Source organism: Anabrus simplex, chromosome 3, assembly GCF_040414725.1.
Source record: "Anabrus simplex isolate iqAnaSimp1 chromosome 3, ASM4041472v1, whole genome shotgun sequence".
NCBI lineage: Eukaryota > Metazoa > Arthropoda > Insecta > Orthoptera > Tettigoniidae > Anabrus > Anabrus simplex.
In genome coordinates, this window is record NC_090267.1 from 437157617 (window position 1) to 437181937 (window position 24321).

The 24321-nt window shown below is 38.1% G+C and overlaps 1 protein-coding gene across 1 annotated transcript in view; it reads right to left on the reverse strand.

Annotated features, from left to right (window-relative positions):
- The window catches only part of HERC2 (E3 ubiquitin-protein ligase HERC2), a 509505-nt gene that overhangs the window by 348961 nt on the left and 136223 nt on the right, over positions 1–24321 (reverse strand). Inside the window, exons 22-24 of the mRNA XM_068226746.1 lie at positions 22189–22374; positions 16832–16970; positions 14040–14196 (exon numbers count right to left, since the gene is read on the reverse strand). Of these exons, the coding sequence (XP_068082847.1) occupies positions 14040–14196; positions 16832–16970; positions 22189–22374 (482 nt within the window). The remainder of the gene's footprint in view (positions 1–14039; positions 14197–16831; positions 16971–22188; positions 22375–24321) is intronic.

Here is a 24321-nt window from a genome sequence, read left to right on the forward strand (position 1 = left end):
TGCAATCATTTGTACGGGTGATCTTAGACCACGTTGTTACGATAGGTTACTTTATGGGAGGTTCGTCTTTACTTTCACTTTCTGATATTTGATGTGAAGAAAAAGCTGATGAACATTCCAAATCTAAATCTGTTGGTTCATTCTCAATAACCTCAAAGTCAGATCCGTCACTTCCATCTTCCAACAAATTTCGCACTACTTCATTACTCATTTTCTATAATGAAGTGAAGATGCCATATTTAGACACACACTGTACTAAAAATGTATATAATCAATCAAATAACAATATATATACAGAAGTAAATAAATTGCACCAAACGGAAAACTATGAAATAAAATGAAATAGAATAGCAAAGCAGAGTCCCCGTGAATGTTACTTTACTAACACAACAGAAATGGCGCTAAAACATATCTGTTCCAGGACATCTTCCCATTTGAGACCTCTCTCCTCCACATCTGATTTCACTGTGTCTATCCAGTATTTCCTTGGCCTTCCCCTGGGTCTTCTTCCTTGGATAATAACGTTGAAGTATTTTCTAGCAGGTCTCTTGCTCTTCGTTTTCATAATGCGTCCACACCACTGAAGTCTACGCCTCTTTATTACATAGGTAATAGGGACCTCACATTGAGTTACCTTCCTGTTTACTTCATTCCTGATTTGGTCCTTTCGAGTGGTTTGATCACAGTTTTAATGAATCTCATTTCTGTTGCCTGAATTCTGCTGTAGTCATTGCTTAGTAGACTACATGCCTCTAAACCTTATGTAAGAATTGGTACGAAGTAGGTGTGTTACATGGTTATTTTTGCTTTTTGGAGAGCATGCTAAACGAAAATCGGACAACTGAGGAACAGATAATAAGAATATCCATACCAAAGGGAGCATTTAATGAAAAGGAATGCATATTATGCAGTGGATGGACTTAGACCTATGAAATGATTTGTATGGTGTGTTATTTTCGTTTACATGGTTGTGGAATATGGACTATGAAGAAGGGGATTTGGAAACCATGCTTTTGAAATTTGGGTTTGGCAGATAATATGAAGAAGAAAGTGGACTGACAAGAGTGAAAAAACCGGAAGTATTAAAAAAAATCACATGCCTTTCCTGGCAGGATGTAGTGTTTACAATGCACTATGTCTTCTGGTATGGGATAGAATAAATTTGTTACTTTCATTGACCTGTCTCAGTCTCATCCTTTGCTTTGACAATATGAAAGTGACCGAAGTATGAACAATTCTAGTAATACCATTCCTTATGCAGCCAGTCCCTGTTACGAATGGATGAAAATACTGCTCATAGGGTCAGTTAGTGCATGCATTTCAGTGGGCTTAGCAGACTGATGTAAAATAGCAACTTCTGGCTCAGTGAGGAAAGCAATGGGAAACTACCTCACTCCTCATTTCCCTAGTATGCCCCTTCAGTGACACCTAGGCTATTTATGACAGCTGTTGGTGGGGCTGTAGAGGATCAAACCGGCCTTTGGGCTGAATACCCAACATACAACATACAAGAGAACACACAACTCTCCTGAAAATTGTTATTATTTAATTACTTTTGGAATAGTAAATCAAAAAACAATTGGTTTAAAGAAGTTCAAAGTGATTTGGAGGAGTTAAATATTACCATACAAACCATAGAAAACAAAGGTGAGAAAAGTATTTTGAAGAATAAATGCATCAGGCTTCCTCTGACCACTGTACAGAGGAAACAATATGTTATAACGGATGTGGAGAGGGCAGCCAGGTCAACCAGACTCAAGACTTTTTGGGAGAAGAACAGGAAGACAAATTTGTTGTAGTCTGATTTAAGTGCTCCAATGTGGGCGTAAACTCTGTAAATAAATAAAGAGAAAAGTCAACTGGATAGGCCATGTTATGAAGGGGAAAGGACTTCTAACAGAAACTCTCAATGGTATGGTAAAAGGAGAAAACAGAAAATACAAAGGAGAAGAATAACAACTGTGAACCACATGAAGAGTGGAGAACATCAGATGACCAAAGAACATGCCTGAGACAGGAGAAGATAAAAACAGCAGCAGTGTGTGGAGCCTGCCATCAGGCAGATCTGCAAGTGATGATGAGTCTGTGAGAAACATGTACTGAATTATATAAAGAAAGCAGTTCACTTTGAATACGTATATGTAAACTCTTCATAGCGAAGCAAACAACAAAGCTGAATAAATGCTATCTGATTTTACACTTGCAAGGGAACTATTGGTTAAGTTCATATTGACACCGACAATGAAATTTCAAAGAGAAGATGAGGGCACCGTAAGAAAGCAATGTACAAAAATTTAGCTGCCATTTCAAGCTGTAAAGTTTTGAAATCAATACAGAAATGTGTAATAAGATTGCACATGCTTTAAGCATATGGACAGCGCTGATAACCAGCTGAAGCAAGTGCATTACCTTGAGCTTTCTATACCAGGCAGTTAACACATGTTCCTTTGAGAGAGCAGTCATGAACCCCTAATGTTCTAGAATATGCATTATGTTACATCTGCTGAAAAGGTTTCTTTTCTTCCCATAAAATAACTCTGGAAGAAAGGGAGATAGGTCGACATGCTGTCTATACTATTGCTATACAATTTGCTTTATGTCATGCCGACACAGATAGGTCTTATGGCGACGATGGGACAAGAAAGGCCTAGAAGTGGGAAGGAAATGGCTGTGACCTACAGCCCTAGCATTTGCCTGGTGCGAAAATGGGAAGCCACAGAAACCATCTTCAGGGCTGCCGACAGTGGGGCTAGAAACCACTATCTCCCAGATACAAGCTCACAGCTGCACGCCCCTAACCGTATGGCCAACTCACCCGGTCGATATGTGATCAAACTAATTGAAAATCATCCCATGGGTGCCAGCATTGTCTCTGAGTCGTATCTGGAGAGAAACAGTAATAATGAAAGCAGCAACCCCTCATCTACATCATCTGAAAGAGAAGGCTGCACACTACTGCCAGATACAAGAGGTGTTATGGATCCAAGTTTGAACCCCAAGTATGATTCCCTTCAATCCAGTGAAGTGACACGGCAGTCACCTGACAAATCTACCTGTTCAAGCTATGCTTCCATCCAAAGAAAAAAAGGGAAACACTGTAACTCTTGCATATAAGAGGAAAGCTGTAAATTTCTGGATAAAAAAGGACATAAGAAGTGGCTTTCTCTTCTCTTTCTTTTTTTTCAATTGGCTTTACATAGCACTGGCACTGATAGGTCTTATGGTGATGATGGGATAAGGAAGGGCTAGGAATGGGAAGGAAGCAGCCATGGCCTTAATTAAAGTACAGTCCCAGCATTTGCCTGGTGTGAAAAAGAGAAACCAATGAAAACCATCTTCAGGGCTGCCGACAGTGGGGTTCGAACCCACTATCTCCTGAATGCAAGCTCACAGCAGCGCGCCCCTAACCGCACGGTCAACTCACTCAGTGAAGCGGCTTTTATTAACCCCTGTTCGCAAAAAAAAAGTTGTATGGTGACATCACTTTAGCTACTGTACATGTGGAAGAACCATATAGAATCTACATAAGGAAGTCCCGTTGAATAAAGGAAACTGATGTATAAACATTTATTTTCTCACTTTGCAGAAGCAAGAAGGTTGAAGTGGAATGTTTGTGACAAAAGCTTGCAACTGTGGGCCTTGGAATTTTCAAAAGAGATTTCAATGGGACCAAGTAATTTTGGTGCATCTACTGGTTGGTTGAGTTGCTTCAAGAAAAAGTACAGAATCAAAAATAGAAAAATCATAAAATTTGTACCTGTGCATATCTGCAAGAAGAAGAGAAAAATGATAAAGTGGCGAAGAAATCTGTGGAAGCAGCTACAGAACTATTTTTAGACTACACCCCTTCTTCAATATAGTCAGAGTAGTTTCGTGCACAAAATGAAAGTAAAACAGACTCTATTGTTTGCTGGTAAGAAACATATGGAAACAGTTGCTCAAATAGTTAGTGCACTCACTCATTCTTATACAATTATGCCTACAGTTAGTATGTCCAGTATTCTTTTGCTAAAACTTCATTGTAGTACAGGAGGCAACTGGAACTTTCGATCCAAGATGTTTCATGCCAAAAATACAACTGTAACAGCCACAAAATCAGGGAAAATGGGAAAAAAGGAATTAAAGTATTGGTTTAAAGAAATCTTCTTTGCATTCATGGAAGACAAATGTTTGCTACCATTACATTCCTGGACTAGTAACAAAAGCTGTCTTGAAGACATTCCTCAAGGCAACAGTATAGAAATTCTCAAGTTTCCTCCCAGCACTACATGGAAAATACAGCCCTCGGATAAGTTTTTTTTTTCCTGACAATGGAAGGCTTCATATCACTGTTTAACACACATTGTGCCAGCTTATGAAAATGTTTTATGTTTATCAGAGAAATAGCATATTGAAAACTCAATCCTTCATTCATTTTCAATTTCTTTTACCCCACGGTTCAAGGACATAATTAAATATTCACGGTTCGCAACCAATTACACAACAGAGAGACATCCTGATTTCGAAGTGCCTGTGAAATATTGCCTTCAAACAAGTAAGGAAAAATGTGAAAAATAATGTGGCCTGAAAGTGCATATTCACTGTGCATGGTACCAAAAAATTTGCGTTTTTATCATGCAATTAATGGACTTCATTTATGTTTCATATTCATTCTCTAACGACAAAGTGACCATGGCGCACAGTAACCTGCAAGTTTGGTCTATCTCACTCCAGTACAACTGCACCTACACTCCACTGTGTACTGTGCCAGCTAGCAAGACGCAGGGGTTGTCGAGTAGCTGCGTTGTCACACAGATTTTGAATCAAGATTTTGACACTTTCTAGTACAAAATGGCAGCTACATTTCTGTACATTACTATTTTATGGTCTCCTCATACCCTTAGCGAAAGTGCATTGTCAGTTTTGATATGAACTTATTGATAGTTCTCTTTCTAGTTTGTATCAGTCATTTATCAAGCATATTTAAAGAAACTGTTAAGCCCAATATCGTACCTGATAACGTCATAACTGGCAAGTATGATGAATAACGCAGTGCCATTTCTAATTAAAAGCTATAGTACCCCACAATACAAAGATTTAAAGCTTAATACTAACAACTTCTATCAGAGAAGATTAAATAGTTTCAGCCCAGGCAAGGAATTAGAAATGAGAAACAGCAGAATAATTACAGTTTGAGAGACTGTGGCTTGACAACGATGATGAGCATGACAACAGAGAAAGAAGAAGCTAATAAGATATCGGCCATGTTTCTACCATGAAAATAATTTTTGAAATTACGAGAAACTTTAGTAGTAGGCATCAACATTTCCTCTAACCCTAAATGTGGTGAAGAATTAGCAGTGAAAAAGCAGAAAGAGTGCAACATGTTAAAAGCAGGGTACTACAAAACCTGCTATCTGAGGAGGGTGTTACATGATATATAACTCACCCTATGAGAAGTACTAAGACTTGGGAGACCAGCTCCCTCACACTGCAATGAATAAAACAAAAGGCACAGACATTAAATATGACTGCGATGAGACGAACTAGGTAGCAACAAAGCATGCTTAGCTGGACTATCAAGATGCCGTAAGTTCATTATTAACAGATCCCTAGTAAATGTACATCATTTAACAATTTTCTTTGTACTCTTTGAAGTTACAGATACACAAGAGATCTTACAAATAACAATTATGACCTTTAAGTTATTCATATCAGTACATATTAACTTAACCAACTGCAGCACTGTCTTGTAATGGATCTAGATTTTAAAAATGAAATTTTAAAAATAATCACAAAGAACATACAGTATATACAGTAGTTCAGTAGATGTAGACACTATCTATCTATTTTTTTTTTTTTTTTTTTTCCTGACAAAAATATGTCTTATGGCTGGAGGTCATCTGAAAATTTGCATTGTGAAAGCTAGCATCACGAAATGTGCAATGGAACTATAACGCTAGCAACTGTGAAGCCTGTGATGTAAGGTACGGATGGATGGCCAGACAATGTCACCTAGCAAGCGTGCAGGCTATCCTTCACGGGTAGTGGTTACCTGAAATTAGCAGCCATTAATGGATGGTCATGACCGAGAGACATATTTATGATCACTTGATTTTTGCAAAGGGAAAAAGTGGTTTCTTTTCCAGAAGTAAAAGTAATATTTAAAAATTATTGTATATATGAGGAGTGTATGTTCAAAATACACTATATCTGCCCTAAGAAAGTTTTGGAAAAACACAAGGAAACGTATAATAAAAGGCACATGGAATATGTCCAATGGTACTACTTTTAAGGAATTACATCTTTCTGGTCTGGATTGCTTATGGCATTCAATAGTATTCAACTACTACAATGCGTGCAGATTAAATACTTAAAAAAATGTGAAATAGCACCTTTTGAACAGACAATCCTCATATGCGTTAAATGGAAATGCTGAACAATACAGACTGAGAATTCAGTGATGAGAAGAGGTGAAGAGAGAAGGAGCAATAAAAATAAGAGACCAAGATTTGCATGGAGAACTTTAAGTGCTTACAGAGTGAACCAATGAAGAAGACTGGATATAAAATCAGTAAGATACAACTTGGGAGTGTTTTCCATCTATGATATGTAATTTACAAAGGAATGGCTATGATCAAATAAAGGCTAAAGAAATATTACACAAGACATATTACCTACATAATATGAGATACGCAGCCTAACATGGCCAAGTAATTACATAAAGGGCAAAAAACCGATACAGCCAGTAGATATTAAATTCATGAGAAATAAGTTACAGAAGACAAAAGGAGGGAAGGAGAGAGAGAGAAATGAAGACATAAAAAGAAATATAAAAGTTGAAAAATTGAGTGGTAATATGGAGCAAAATAGACTGAGATATTTGAAGATATTAAATGGATGAATGAAGATAAAATATTGAAACAAATTATGAGATTACAAATGAAAGGAAAGAAAGACTAAAGAAGACCTAGATTCCAATGGATTGACTAGGTTAACAACAGCATACGGCAACAAGATACTTGTCTTGTAAGCTCCAGACTTGATAATATTCTAAGTACAGTCAAATAAACTTCAAATAATACAGAGCATGTATTTTAGCAATGTTTCAATGGAATATATACAAGAAGTTACCTTTTATTTTTTAAATAATTAATAATTTCATATTTTGTACCAATTTCATATATTACTGTTAACTGAGAACAACTAAATATCCATGCGCATAGGTCATAAAACATGAAGATACACAGCAAACCTAGAAAGATTTGTCACTTGTTTGTTCCTTCCCATTGTCCACCTCTGGAGGAGGATGAGGAGGAGGAGGAGGAGGAGGAGGAGGAGGAGGAGGAGGAGGAGGAGGAGTGCTGGTATGTGGTTAAAAGGGCACATGCAGCTTACCTCCACTCAGAGTGTACCTCAAATGAGAGGCACCACCTCGGGACAAGGACATGAATTTACTTATATTAACCCATTGTGATCCTTTTCTCCTCCTGTGTCCTGTGTTCCTAATCTTTTACTACCTGTACATATATTTTTGTCTATATCCTGCTGTTTTCTAATCCTACACTTCCCACTTCACGACTGAAGATCTGTCACAATGCCCCCTCAAAAAGTACTGAAGCTGGAAAGCAGATACGAGCTCATTGAAGGCTGAATAGAAATGGATAATAGAAAAAATGGGATTGATAAGGATAGAGCTCATCTATTTGAAGACAGCAATGTATGAAAATGAAGAGATCATTCTTGTCCTTTAATGTTTTGATGTTGGTCCTTGTCTCCTCTTCTCCCTCTTTCCACATTGACCTGTCCTTATCTTTACCCTATTGGGAGTCCCTTTCCATGTTTCTATCTTTCTATACTCCTGCCACGTAAGCGTATACACCTTACTCATTCTTCCCTGTTAAAACCGAAGGTAGTGATTTATAGTTATTTTCTAACTGTTGGGTTTGATTCAGTGTTGTTAACCATAGAGTTTGGACACCCTACTTGCCAATACAACGTCCTACAGTTACCAGTCCTATTAATCCTGCACGTTGCCACTATACAGTCACGTTTTTTCTTGTGACTTGCGAGATTTACTTATCACCACTGCCGTATTGTTAAAATCACTAGTGTTACATTTTCAGGTATAAGTAAAACATATTTTCTTTTTCTGTAGTATTATAAATCTGTTTAGGTAATACCAGGTAAGTAGAATTAAGGCATGTTCGAATAATGCATTTAATAACGTAGTTTGTGTTAAATGACGAACACAGCATTTTAATAATACGGTTTTATTTCTTCTAATTCATATGTATAGAATCCAATTAGGATGTATAAGAAGCAAGAAAAATCTGCAAAATCTTCCTCCTCCTATATAAAGATCACTTCAGCTGAAATAGAAAATTCCACTGCTAACCTAACCTAACCTTGTCTTGTCACGACTTTTGTACGGTTTGCAGACTTAGCCTTTGTGTATTCTTACTGACTTACAGCATAAGTACATGAAATATATTTGCATGTGTGTATTATTACAGCTTTGCTTCACTTCAGTCCAATAAGTAATAGAAAATTTTAAAAAGGGAGCTGAATTCAAAACCGACTTTCAACCTATTAGGTCGTGTTACGTACATTTAGTACGTATTGAAGAGATGTTAAGTACAGAACAAAAATGGTCAACCAGACACCAGTGGGATCCGAACCCACAACCTCCCAATTTCGCGTCGGTTGCTCTACCAATTGAGCTATGGTGGCCTAGGCCATCTTTGTTCTGTTGGAAAGGATCTGAGCTAGAGGTCTGGTACTACTACCATCACACTGTAGAGTGTGTTTAAGTTGCCCGTTGAGGGCCAAGTCAATGAATATTGAATTTTCACGACCGCATTGTAATCGAAACCGACTTTCAACCTATTAGGTTGGCCATTTTTGTTCTGTACTTAAGATCTCTTCAATACGTACTAAATGTACGTAACACGACCTAATAGGTTGAAAGTCGGTTTCGATTACAATGTGGTCGTGAAAATTCAATATTCATGGAGCTGAATTATTCACACCAGGCAAACACCGAAGAATACGCTTATAGTAATGCATATATCGTATTTTCTTGCATGATTAACACCCTTGTGTAATTTATGCATCCCAATATTTTTGGGTCCAAAGTGGAGAAAAAGAAATGTTCACATATTTGGCTCTGGATGAGTTTTGAAATAAAGATGTCAGTAATAATAATTAAACTAATGTCGTAATGGTCTACCTTTTCAATACTATATTATGCAATCTTTAAATTACATTTCTAAACTTGCATGTCATCTTAAGATAGGCCAGAACAACATCGAACAAGTTCATAAATACACGTATTTTGGTACCACCAGAAATGACCAATGGGATCTTTCTGATGAGGTGAAGACCCAAATTGGAAAAGCCAGGGCTGTTTCCAATAAGATGAGCAATCTGTTTAAGAATCACAGGTTAGAAATGTCGATGAAGATCAGACTTCTACGCTGCTATGTGTTCTCCACTCTCTTCTATGGTGTTGAAACAAAGACTCTGACAGAATCATTGGGTAAATGCTTGGAGGCTTTTGAGATGTGGCTATACAGGAGAATGTTAAGAATACTGTGGACACCACATGTCACAAATGTCAAGATTCTACAAAGAATGAAGAAAAAAAAGTATTGACTACCATGATCCACTACCTGGGACACATCATGCAGAACAGCACCAGATACAATCTCCTTCAGACCATCCTGCAAGGAATAATTCCAGGAAAAAGAAGCACTGGTCGAAGAAGAATGTCCTGGCTTAAGAACATCAGAACGTGGACCTCTAAAACATCTACAGAGCTTCTTCGAGGCGCAAGCAACAGGACGAGCACAGCCAAGATGGTTGCCAACATCCAGAATGGATAGGAATCAGAAGAAGAAAAAACTAGGAAATAGTTTCGGTCTTGGCTGGCCATCATCAGCCTTAATGCAATTCTGTATAAACACATCTAATAACTAAAAAAAATGTACAAATATATACAAATGATATTAAAAAGTGCTAAAATCATCTGGGATGAACTAGGTGCACGTGTAAAATATGACAAAATTAAATTGGGTACTAAAATTCTTAGATGCGTTGCATCATGTTACAATGTTCCCATAGTGCTCGTTAAAATATCACGCTGAAAATGCTGGAAAGTTCTTCTGTTGGACATTGTTAAGGACGGCACACGAAGATATGATTAAACACAACAATAGGCCACGCACCACACGTCACAATGAGAGGTTAACTTCTTGGACACTGCATTGAATTGCGAATGTCTACCAGCCACAAATTAAGAACGTGCCAGTTATTTAACCATATCTTTGTGTGCCGTCCTTAACAATGCCCAAAAGAGGAACTTTTCAGCATTTTCAGCATGATATTTTAACAACAAACACTACAGGAACACTTTAACATGATGCAATGCATCTAAGAATTTTAGACCCTGATTTAATTTTGTCATATTTCACAAGTTGTGCACATAGTTCATCCCAGATGTATTTAACACTTTTTAATGTCATTTGTGTGTGTTTGTACATTTGTTTTTGTTATTAGATGTGTTTGTACAGTATTTCATTAAGGCTGATGAAGACCAGCCAAGACCGAAACTAGTTCCTAGTTTAGAAATGTAGTTTAAAGATTAAATAATATAGTATTGAAAAGGTGGACCATTACGACATTAGTTTAATTATTATTGTGAACAATTCAATACAGATCATAACATGAAGTTTATATCCTATGATAAAGATGTCAGCTACTCAAGTAGCGAAACCAGGCATTCCAAATACCAGGCAACGTGCTGTTATCAGCCGGTAGAAATACCACTGCACTGGTTCAGTGAGAGAATCAGCCCAGAAGTGACTGGTAACGCTATATTCCAGTCTGGTACAAACATATTTTACGAGTGTTTCGGGTATGGGACATACGTTTTCTGTGATCTCAAAATTGTATGTTAGTCCACAGTGAGCAAGTATTCGAGCAATACTTCATCATATAAACTCGTGGTGATAAACATACGGGAATCGGGCAGTGAGCTGCAACTATTCAGTATCCGAAAGCAACGTGCGCTACAACGGTAACAGAGAAGAGCACTTGAAGCGACCAACAAGTCTCGCAAAGCATTTCGCGGACCAGAAAGCGGCAAGTTTCGCAAGGAGAGTAAGATCTGCTTAAATATATGATTTTGTTACGCAACGTTGGATATGCCGTTTCTCACGAAATGCTGTATTTTAAAGGACGAGAAACAGCCATTGCACATGGAATCAGTGTCTCGGATTTGAAGGTTAGCCGCGGCTGGATGAATAATTTTATGAAGAGAAATGGACTTTCTCTTTGACGAAGAACAAGATTATGGCAAAAAATTCTGAATGATTTCAACCAAAACACAATTGATTTCATCGCTTTGTGATTGAGAAGCGTAAAGTGAAGGAATATTTGATCACCCAAATAGGAACCGCAGGTCAGATGCCAATCAGTTTCCATATGGTGGTGGTGGTGATTGTTGTTTTAAGAGGAAGTACAACTAGGCAACCATCCTCTATTAAACACTAATCAGAGGGAAAAATAGAAGGGATCCGACACTTCGGAAAATGAAGATATCGGTCAAAGAAAGGCAAGGGCCACGAAGGGCGTGAAAATGAAAGACTCCCTAGCCCTCGCAAACCTAATAGCGTCGGGGTCGGAAGAAAACAAGAGTTGACCAAGGGAGGTCGGATAGGATAGATGAAAGTGAGGAGCCTGGCACAAGTAAGTGGAAGCAAAGCCAGGACTCAGCTAAGGGCCCCGTGGTCGCCAACCCACGCTCTAAAGTTCACAGCCCCTGGGGCCTCTTTTAGTCGCCTCTTACGACAGGCAGAGGATACCGTGGGTGTTATTCTACCGCCCCCACCCACAGGGGGTTCAGTTTCCATATGCCACAAAGTTGAACAATCGATAAGAAAGGGACATCGAGGGTTATCGCACACACTACCGGAAGCAAAAAACAATGATGTACTGCAATGCTTGTTGTAAAAGCTGATGACAGAAAGCTTGCACCTTACATTGTTCTAAAATGAAAAATAATGCCTGAAGTGAAATTTCCGCAAGGGATCCACGTTCATATCGAAGAAACAGGGTGAATGGACATGTCACTCCTACAAGATTGGATACAAACAATTTAGGGAAATCTAGCAAGATCCCTCCTTCGATGCCCGGCCCTTCTCGTGTTGGACAGTTTTTTTTTTTTTTCTTTCTTTGCCAGTATGTCATTATTATGACATTACATGAATTGTACTTTTATTAGTTCAGGTTTATTTCACTTCAGGTTGTATTGTCAGCTCATAATGGGAAGATATTTTCCAGTGTTGGTACTTCAAACCCACGTGTCCAACTTACCTGATGTACCCTATTTGACTTTTCAAAATAAAATCTCATACTGGAATTTTATGCCAAATGACGATAACCACAAATGAACTGCACCACTGCAACTTCTGCTTGCCAACAAATGGTGAATCATTTCTACATGAATTGTAAATAATTTATAAATATCTGAATTCCTTGAATAATTTACGCATCCAACGTTTTTGCCTGTATTTTTCATAAAAAAAGTGGGTTAAAACGCGAGAAAATACGGTATCTAAATAAAGGCAGAAATATATAACATTAAATTAAGCAAGGATGGAAGAGAAAAGGTGTATTTCCTTAATTCCTCATTGAACTTGAAAACCAACTTACTTATGACTATCTTGATTGATCATTTACTTATGTAAGGGAACTTCCATTATTGATACTTACAGTGAGGTTAGTTTGTTGATAGTTCTCTCTCGTGATTTCAGTATGTAACTAGTCAAGTTGGTAGCAGTGATGAGCCATAAAAAAAAAGAATAGGGTAGCGATATTTGCTTTTCAATGTACATCTTTACACGACGAGTACTATACACTATATATGACTTGAATTGTCACTAGTTTTTCCTTTCCAATACTGTAATAACGGTTTTTGAATATATCTCACAATTTATATTTTTTGTCACACTGACTCACAGAGATCTTATGGTGACAATGGGATAAAACAGGGCCAGGACTGGGAAGGAAGTGACCATGGCCTTAATTAATGTGCCTGGTGCAAAAATAGGAAACCATAGAAAAGCATATTCATTGCTGCTGACAGTGGGGTTCAAACTCACTATCTTCTTAACGCAAGCCAACAACTACAAGCCTTGGACCGTGTAGCCAACTCACTTGGTATATCTCACAATTATCACAAATGCTAAAGCAACTAACTCCTAACTATACCCAGTGAGAAAGTTGTATAAATTATAAATAAAGGAAGATAAACCTACCATGCTGGGGAATTCATGGGTTGGAGCAGGTCCCGTGTGACCAGCAGCGAACATGGTCTCTCCGAGGAGAGCAGTGATAACTCACAATTTAGGTAATGAAGGTTTGTCTTACTTGTATTTCACAGCAGCTGTAGAAAAGATTCACCATTTGTTGGCAAACAGAAGTTGCAGTGGTGCAGTAAATTGTGGAAAACGTGTCACAGGTCATCCTGGCTTATACTGCGTATTACATTTGAGCCTGAAGAGTGAGAGGATTGTTCCTGTACATTTTCTGTTTCAGGGTACCCCAAAGATAATAACTGCAACCAGAGCACGTTTCGAACATCCCTTTTCCTTAAACTGATTCTGTTTCTCGGCACTTCGTGAACAACTGCACCACAGAACTTTTCAATTATCAATTAGCTTCCGAATAGTACCTGCGAAAATGACGTTAGTATTTTTCATGTGACATTCCTTTTAAAAGATATGTCGCAATGACAAATATTTGTTCTTGTCTTGTGTATCACATATTTTTTTCTACAACTTGCCTCATGTGTCCATATACAAGTCCTCAATTGGCTTGCAGTAAGTGAAAAGTTTCTTATCTCTCAAAGAAGCTCTTCACAATACATAGAGATCTCTAGTCTCAGGCTGTTAGAAGGGACCTCCTAAAGCCCGTGAATTCCCTGCTGTGTTATATTTGCTTCATTTTATCAACTCACCGGGCAACCAAAAGTAATGAAGTTATTAAGTTATTACCTGTACCATCTCCTGTTCTGGTTCCATGTAGTGGCCCACCAAGAAGGTGGACATCATATCCTTAGCAGCTTGTGAGTGAGCAGCGGCGTCAAAGGGTTGAGTGGCATCACGACCTGCATATCTCTGCAGCACACCACTGCTGCAAGGGGCTTGGGATCTAAAATTATATAAAACCATGTGTGGACAATTTTAAAATATTGAGTTTTCTCTCACAAGAAAATTATTTTCCTTAACAAATTAAAACACACACAACAAAATCACTTCAACATAAACACTCAGAACAGTATCAGAAATTGATCATTTAGGGATGTAGCCATCTTAATTACGAAATGCAGTAAATTCTTTCAGAGAAAGACAGAAAATCCTCAAGGGATAGCTACCCTTACTCGAGGCTTAGCATGAGGTACAGCCCAATAATTAGGGTGAAGCATATACGGAAAATTTTACTTAACTATAAACCAGAAATCCAAAAGCACCTACCCTGCAGAGGATGTGCTTTATTCCCCTTTTTTCAATGAAACTGCACCAAAGATGGTGTTAATGAACAGTGTGTCCCTTAACACACGTAGGAGTATTGCATTCCCTGTGGCTGAATTAGTTTTGAAGTGTTTAAAAACTTAATAAATTTGGAACTGTCCCATGAACACTAAACAACTTCCCAACTTTTTATTTTGTATACTTTCTTCCAGATAGTTTGAACCAAGGTTCACAGTGCCTCTTCTTTTCAACATCAACCACTTTTGTCATGCAAACTATCTCTTTCACAACTTAATAGTTTGGTCAATTATCAAGCTGCTGGTCTGCTTTATATTGACAGTTATTACATCCACATATTTGCTAGAGTCTAAAGATGACAAACATCGCACCATTTCTACAGGCACATTTTAACCGATTTCCCTGTGGGTGGGGGCAGTGGAGACAACGGTAAGAGGCAACTAGAAGGGGAACACCAGACACACTCATCTTACGAGCATGAGTTGCAAAGCGTGGAATCTCAAACTGAGTCTGGCATTGCTTCTACTTACTTGTGCTAGGCTCCTAAGCTTCACCTTACCTAACCGACCACCCTGGGTGAACTCTTGTTCCTTTCCGTTAGTGTGGCCAAGGGAGTCTTAAATTTTCATAATCACTCACTTGCACTTTCTCTTAAAACAATATTCACCACCACTACCATAATTTAACTACAAAATGATCATCAAATATCATTAGATACAGCCGAGTGTGAATGGGGACAAAAAGATCCATGTTACGGGTTTTGCAGGTTTATTCATCTACCCAGAGTGTTTGTAGTTCTTCTTCTTCTTCTTCTTCTTTACTAGCCTATTTCAATCCACTGCTGGATATAGGCCTCTTCCATGTACTTCCATCGTCATCGGTCTTGAGCCACTTGGAACCAGCGTGTTCCAGCCAACAGCTTTATGTCGTCGAGCCATCTCTTCAGGGGTCTTCCAATGACTCTCTTGTGTCCCCATGGTCTCCAGTGAACAATCCTAGAGGTCCACCTGTTGTAGTCTTGTCGAGCTACGTGTCCTACCCATTGCCTTTTTTTTTTTTTTTTTTGCTAGGGGCTTTACGTCGCACCGACACAGATAGGTCTTATGGCGACGATAATTGCCATTTTAGTCTTGCTACTATCTCTAGGATGTCTGTTACATTAGTTCTTCTCCTGATGTCCTCTGAACGGATCTTATCCCTAAGGCTGATCCCTAGCATCTGTCGCTCCATGGCTCGTTGTGTTCGCTGAAGCTTGCGAGCACTTTCCTTCGTCAGAGTCATCGTTTCCAGTTGTAACTGGCAGCACGCACGTATTATACACCTTGGTCTTCAGGTTAATTGAAACATCCTTGTTGGTGAGGATGAATCTTAGTTTTCGGAATGCAGTCCAACTCATACCTATTCTGCGAGGAATTTCTGCACGTTGGTTGTCTTTTCCAAGTTTTATCTTGTGTCCAAGATAGATGTCCCCTATATATTCATATTTAATGACTGTTTCTCAGTTGAAGTCCATAAACATTTACCTCCATCCTCCCACTCTCTTGTCCTTAGAGATTCCAGAGGTGATGTCAACTGGTTCTCAGGTTCAGGCAAGCTCCCAGCTTTAACTTTAGATAACCGCTCCTTTTTTCCTATTCTCTTGTCTCGCCTGTCTCCCATCACTACTTCATATCAAAACAACATTTACTTGCCAAAAATAAAAAATCCTAGTCTACTCCTATCCATGTTTCTCACGTTCTATTTTTGATTTACATGTTTGACATCAGTACATTTTTATTAAATTTAAAACATGAAAGATGTTCTGACAATGTCTTTATGAAATTATTGCAATATTTCATCTGCTTGGTTTATATTCTAGTTTTAACAAGCTCAATGCCCAAAAACTTAAAAGCAGATTGAAATGCAACTTTAAAGTTGCTTTTTTTCTTTGCTACTAGTGCTTTATCAAAGGCTTCTGGTGATGAAAAGATGGGAAAGGACCAGGACTTTAAACCGGTCCCTGTAAGCTAATTCTTACAATAAAATTGTATTGATAAGGTGGAACCTTTTCTTGTCTATACATACATGAAATATCAATACAGAAATGAAACTAGTAAATCAAGATTTCTAGACCAGGGCGTCATCTCACTGTGAGATGGCTGGCTTAACAGTATTAAGAAGTTTATTGATCGCAGTAGAAAAAAATAGTTTGGATGCAGAAACTTAACACCTAGATATGCTGCAAACACAGTAAACCAGCCTTTTAGTGCAATTTTACTTCATCAACAAAATTCACTATAATTCAAAACATTACAAACCTGAAGTCCTGAACATCATAAACCTTTCTGTTGATTACAATCCACAGTCCTCCATCACGATTGTGGTTCTCCAGATCAGCCTTACGTATAAAAGGAAGATCCTCCTGTGCCTTCTGGTTAGATGCAGCATGAATTGGAGCTGAAAATGAATAATAATAATATGGTAGATTACATGAACTGAACCAATTAACCTGCATGCATTATCTTTCTTACCGTACTTACTCATGTATTAGACCCCACCCCTGGCTTTATGAGATGAAGAAAATGAAAAAAAAAAAATCTTGCATACAAGACCCCCGCCCCAAAGTGATTTGTCAGGGAAGAACGATTCACTTCAAAGAGGGTACAAGTCTTATTGCAGCTCTGATGACATCGCACAAATTTGTGAATAGTTTCATCCGTACGACCCACGTAATGAAAACTCGTCAAAATCATGCGGTCCATCTGTGTTTCGTAGTTAAGAAATGTCTGCCTCCGTAGCATAGGCCTACTGCAGCTCTGATGACGTCACACAAACAGGTGAATAGTTTTGTGTCCGACCCGCATATTGCAAGCATGCATCAGTCATGCTGTATGTCTGTGTTTTGTAGTTAATAATGTCCGTCAGTGAAATGGTCATCACAATCAGCTGTCATTCTTCAGGAGTCTGAGTTTGATTCTCGGTATCGTACTGCCAGAGATTTACAAATGGCAGGAAGGTTGATATGCGGTAAAAATGGTACATGTAACTCCCTTCCACTAGGGGTGTGTCTTAAACCAGCTGCAACACCTTGGGATGAGGAAACAAGTTTACTTTAGTTGAGAAATATTCATGGTTGTTGTTATTAATATAACAGGCAATATCATTAACAAAGTGTTTGTTTAATATCCCGTAACTCGGGCCAATATAGGTATATTTTGGAGAGAAGTAAGTTTAAAACGTGACAAGAACTATCCAATTATAACGAATGTTTTACTCGCCAACGTACTTGATAATAATAATAATAATAATAATAATAATAATAATAATAATAATAATAATAATAATAATAATAATAATAATAATACCGATTTTATGTCCCCCCACTTTTAGAAATTTTCAGGCGCCAAACAAAACATACTAGGGTATGCATTAATAAAAAATGGAGGCAACGAACGAACAAAATTAAACATTATGATAATAAAACGCATTACCACCACACATGTAGATCTCCAAAAATGCGGCAATATTTCCTGTTATTTATTTTTCTTCTTTCTGTCATGGAACTTTTGGCACTATCTGGGCGATAGCATACCTAACCTAAACAATGTGGTCTCTCTTATCTCATTTACAGCTGTTTAGGTAAATCCTGATGTGATAAATGTAGAGAACAAGCATGAAATATACTTAAGAATAAAGGTCTGACTTTCAACAGCCGCAGTTATCAATAGACTGAAGATGACGTCACTTGAAATGACGTCACACCGGTAGCAGGGAAGTTGGTGGGGCAAGAAGATAATGCAAATGAAAGCAGTGATCAGCCACTATGTATTATAAATACGTTTATATATGCTGGTTATCAGCTGATGGTTTGGCACGCTTTCTACAGCACGGTTTTATTCGGAAGGAGTGGCTTCTGCTACATATACACCAAATGGAAATAACAGAGACCATCTCCAGAAACCATTTGGGAATAGATTCCCACTGTTTGGACTCTATAGACGGGAACAGAACTATTTTTAAAAGGTTCAAGAAGATGGAACCTTGAATGCTTTCGATTGCAGTGCATGGCTGACTCAATTGATGAGATGGCAGTGAAGATGACGTCACTTGAAATGACGTCATGCCGGTAGCAGGGAAGTTGGTGGGGGAAGAAGATAATGCAAATGAAAGCAGTGATCAGGTTTACTGTGTGGTAGGCCTACTACTGAACTGACAGAGACAAAAGACTGGCCATTAAGTTCTTTTGTAACAATATTGCATAATATGATAATACGATACCCTTATCCCTTTTCTCTACGGGGTCGAGTATAAAGTGAGATGAATCTTCGTAGCGAGTAATTACGACCGTATGCCCTTCCTGACGTCAACCTCATCAAAGGAATTAATGAGATGAAACAAATGACATGATATGAATAACTAAAACTGACTATATTTACTTTATATGCAGACCTAAATGTCGTGTTCCCCACTTATTGGATCTTTACATTTAGAAATATTGCTTTCCAACGAAAATAGCCAGGAGGCTACACCTCAAATACATTCAAAAGTTTGTTAAAGAATAGTGTAAAATGTTTACATGTACAATTTATAGCAATTTATAGCCTAGAAGTCATGTGTTCACTGTGCAATATTTGAGGTTATCGTATATTGGACCCCCCTTTACATTTTTTGGCTGTAAAAGTGGAGAAAAAAAAGGTGGTCTAATATGCGAGTAAATACAATATTTAATGTTTCCTGTATTTTTACTCAATATTCAAGAGAGATTGAAAAATAGTTTATTTCAGACACTGTATATATGAAGAAAACTATTGCTTCTAAATCAACCAAATTAGTAGTATTAAGTTTTTGTTTACATATCTAAAACATAATTTTGTTTAGTCATTTTCTTCAATATTAAAATAAGACACAGCAATTGATGGATTTTAGAAAAATCGCTCAATCAGGCATCATCATCATCATCTGGGTATCCTTCAAAGGGGCCGGGTAGAACTTTTGTGGACAAGCCTCCATCAGTTCGTGTCATTATAGAGTTCCTCCCCTTTCACATCCTGCAGTGTTGTTCCTTTCTCAATACAGTCTGCATTTATTTGGTCATCTTCTTGTGGGACGTCCAACAGGTCTCCTTCCAGGTACTGCCATTTCCAAGTATTGTCTGGGGGTTCTAGTCTCTTCCATCCTTTGCACAGGCCCAAAAAATTTCTACTGTGCAATGCGTAGTCTTTCTTCCATCATACAGGTCACTTGCATGGCATTTCTAATTTTATCTTCTTGTTTTTTGCATAGCAGATCGTAAAAATTTCATTTTACATGCTTGCAGTTTGCTGATGTCTCTTTTCAATAACACACAGGTCTCCAGCCCATATGTCATGATTGGCAGAAAGTAAGATTTGAACATTGTTTGGCTTTTATGGGAACTGCTTTGTCCCACACTAGATTTCGTATCTGATAGAAGAACGTGGAACCTTTTGTCGCTCTGTTCTGGATTCCCAATTTAGCACACCCCTGGTTTGATACAATACTTCCAAGATAGCTTGAGGACACATTCACTGGGTGTTCTACTCAATTTCATTGCTACTGTTTTCTTCTTATTCACAGTTAACTTACATTCCTTAAGTTTGTTGACCGAGCAATGTAATTTCCTTTGGACTTCTTGCTCTGTTTCTCCCCAAATGGCAACATCATCTGCAAACACTAATGCATTCAAATCTCCAGGTTCTGCAGCTTTCATTTCTTTAATGATTACCTCTCTTTGTCTGGAACCATTCAGATCTACCATTCACTATTTGTACAATATTTTCACAGTTTTCATATAGCAATTGGATCTTACGAATTAGAGAACATGGAGCCCTTAGTTATGCACACATTCCCACGTTTTGATCCTTGGAGCACTGCCATAGGCTTTTTCTACATCTAGAAACACTACTATCATATCTTTCCCTTTTTCCCAGTACTTTTCCCATTAGTTGTCTAACGGCAAGAATTATGTCTATTGTTCCTCTGTTGCCTCTGAAGCTGTGTTGTTCTTCTTCAAACTGATGTTCTATCCTTGTTCTTAATCTCTTTGCTATGATCTTTTCCAATACCTTGAGGCAGTGTGGTAGCAGGGCAATTCCTATGTAGTTTGTACACTGTCTCCTGCTTCCTTTCTTGAATACTGGTATGATCAATCCTTTTTTTCATTCATCTGGTATCTTATTTTCTCTCCAGATTACTCCTAGTGTTCGATGTAGCCACTGAAGACCTTGTATGCCTGCCGCTTTGATTATATCTGCAAATAATCCATCTACTCCTGGTGATTTTCCTCCTTTCATAAGCTTCAGGGCATTTTCTGTTTCTGACCACATATTTTGGTTAAAAGTGTTTTGGATAACAGAAGTTCTACTGTATTATGTTCCCTGTCTCACAATTCCTTTTGTGCTGATTACTTAATGAACCAGCCACCTGACGCCACCTGCGCAGAAGGATTGTATTTTTACTTCCACTTCACACTCTCCATGCATGGACTAGAAAAATTTCTCATGAATTTCTTATTCACAACCATAAGTAAGCAGACTACATATAGAATTGTGAACTATGGTTCAATGATATGAAATTTTGTCTGTGTCTCCACCGTTCATAGGAACTTTGCATCTAAGCAAATCTACTGCAGATGTTCTACTCTATTTCTCAAATTCTTCCTTAATGATAACTGAAAAGTATTAAGAATTTTTTACACAGCATATGAATTCAATAATTATATCGGGGGGGGGGTGTGAGAGAGCGCGCGTGTGTGATATATTTTTTAGTTGGATCCTCGACATCTTTTGCCATCAGTTATCATAGATGGCCTATGAGTCACTGAAGATGCATGCCAAGGAAATGAGGAGTGAGGTAGTTTCCCATTGCTTTTCTCACCAAGTCAGAAGCTGCTATTATGTATCAGTCTACCAATGCCACTGAAGTGCATGCACAAACTGACCCTATGATCAACATTTTAACTCCATTAATCATAGGGACTGGCTGCATAAGAAATGGCATTACTTGAATTGTTCACACCTCAGTCACTTTCACATGGTCAAAGCCAAGGATAAGACTGAGACAGATCAATGAAAGTAACAAATTTGTTCTAGCCCATACTAGAAGACTAGGTTTCATCAGCAAAGGCATCAACTATATCCAAAGAGGTACAAGTACTATTGAATTACCATAATAATGTCCCTTTGCTAGTGAGATCTAGTGTTTACAGTGCACTATGTCTTCTGGTATGGGCTAAATCAAATTTGTTACTTTCGTTGACCTGTCTTCGTCTCATCCTTGGCTTTGATGATATGGAAAAGACTGTGAAGTACGAGCGATACTAGTAACACCATTCCTTATGCAGCCGGTCCCTGCTATGAATGATGTGGAAGTGATGCTCATAGAGTTGGTTTGTGTGCATTTCAGTGGACTTTGCAGACTGATACGTTATAGCAACTTCTGGATCAGTGAGGAAATGAACAGGAAACTACCTCATTCCTTATTTCCCTAGTATGCCTCTTAGTGATACCCAGTACAGTGCATCTATGACAGCCATGACATAGCTACCAAGATGAGTACTCAACATACATACACACATAATTATTATAGTGAAATCTAAACAGTTTCAATCATAAATGAAAAAAAAAAAACACACCTGAGGTACACAATTCTGGCTTACCAATAATACCAGGCCAAGATAGATCTTCAGCATCCTCTTTTTCTGCTCCTGGAGCTAATCTGTTAAACTTATCTAAAGTATCCAATAGGGGAGCAAGTAACTGCAACCAATTTACTTGGTGAAGGAGCATAGGTACTTCCAGCTGCAGCAGAACTAGACACACCAACAGCTCTGGTAGCAAAACATCTAGAACAATAAAATATAATGTCTCGTAAAACGTTATGCAATGCAAAATCATACACACTACAGTGTACTTATTTACCTGATCAATAACAAAATGTGTTCACATATTATCCTCAAATCTCAATATTACTTGACACCAACTTGTACCTATTACCTATATTACATGGTAAAAATTGTAGTTCTGAAGGGCAAAACATGAGATTATCAGCTCCACTCAAACTCATCTTGCTGAGGATTCCGGGACGCTAATAGAGATAATATACTTGCAAGGGCACAACAGACCCTTGTCAGAAGTATAAAATTGGGTGTCCAAAGGATCCACCTTATTCTGCAAAGTCCAGACTCTAGTCCATGATGAGATAGTTCCTTTAAGAGCAAAATAGACAAAGTTAAAATCGTCCTTTTGCTAATCGTGACATACAGCTTGAAGAGTGCTGTTACCACAAAGATGCACACACGAAATGCTCTCAACTGTGTACACTATTTACAAATTATATATACATATTACACACACACTAATAAACTGTCATCTTGAAACAAAATACTACTACAAAGGAGTAGAAGAAGAAGACTGCCACAATAGCATGTCAACTTACTACCAATCACAACTTGGATTCATATACTCTATTGAAGACTTGCACCCACAGCTCTTGTTAAACAACTCAACTCTACCCTCAAGACTGCCTCTTTACATACATTGCCTGGCCAGGCTTCTAGAAGAATATGACAAAACATGTTTTCTTGTAATTTCGAGAGTCTCCAATAGCCCATTTACAAATGGATCGAATGTTTGATTTGTTCTGGACTATTACAGTGTGTTGCACAACATTGCATTGGATTTATACATCACATATATATAACAAAACAGGGAAGAACAAAGTTATAAATGCAGTGGAAGATTTTTTTTTTTTTTTTTTTTTTTTTTTTTTTTTTTTTTTTAACATTTTATTTTACATCGTACTAACACAGATAGGTCTCATGGCAACGATGGAATAGGGAAGGAAGCGACTATGGCCTTACTTAAGGTACATTTGCTTGGTGTGAAAAATGGGAAACCATGGAAACCCATCTTCAGAGCAGCAGAAAAAAAGAGAATGAGCAAGAGAGAGAGAACAAATATAAGAATCTACATCAAAGACAGGAAGCTTGGAAGGATAGGAACTCATAGAAGGGATACACACAATAAGTTACAATGGATAGAGAAACAACACAAGGGTGAGACAAGAATAAATGTCTTACATGTCTAAACCTTAAACTAAAAAACAAATTACTAGCAGCTGTATTGAACATTTTGAAACCTTTATTAGAAGTTTATATGCACATGGCTGAAGCAAGAAAGATGATTCACAAGAGGGATCTGATATAACGACTGGTAGCACCCTAGTGTAGGCACTCCAGTATATAACACACAACTTCGCAAAAAAATATATATATGAATTGTACCTTAAAATCCTTTTAGAAGAGAGATGTGTTCATTACCAATGCCAGGGACCCACCTGTCCGCCCAAAAAGGCATGTTTACTTTTATAATACAACGAAAGTTTTCACGCGCCATCGACCAATAGCCGGCCAGCTACAAGCACGGCCATTGGCCGACATGACGTCATTCCCATAATTCCTAACTGGCTGGTTCCGTTACCAACTTGCACAGAATAAAAACACACCAAGAAACACGCCAAGAAAAATATGTACGAGGATGGTTTGAAAAGTTCTCGGAATCACCGCTAGAAGTCAGTGCTAGAGCAACGAGGTTCCCGCGCAATAATCACACATCCTTTGTGAGTGAACACGTGGCGTGTCAGTGCTCTAGCTGCAGGAGTGTGGTAGTGACGACTCTTTGTTGTTGTTCACGCGTAGTGATTTGTGACAATGGAAAAACTGAGATTCGAGCAGTGATTAAATACTTTGTAAAGAAAGGTATGAAAGCAAAGAAAATTCATGCCGACTTTC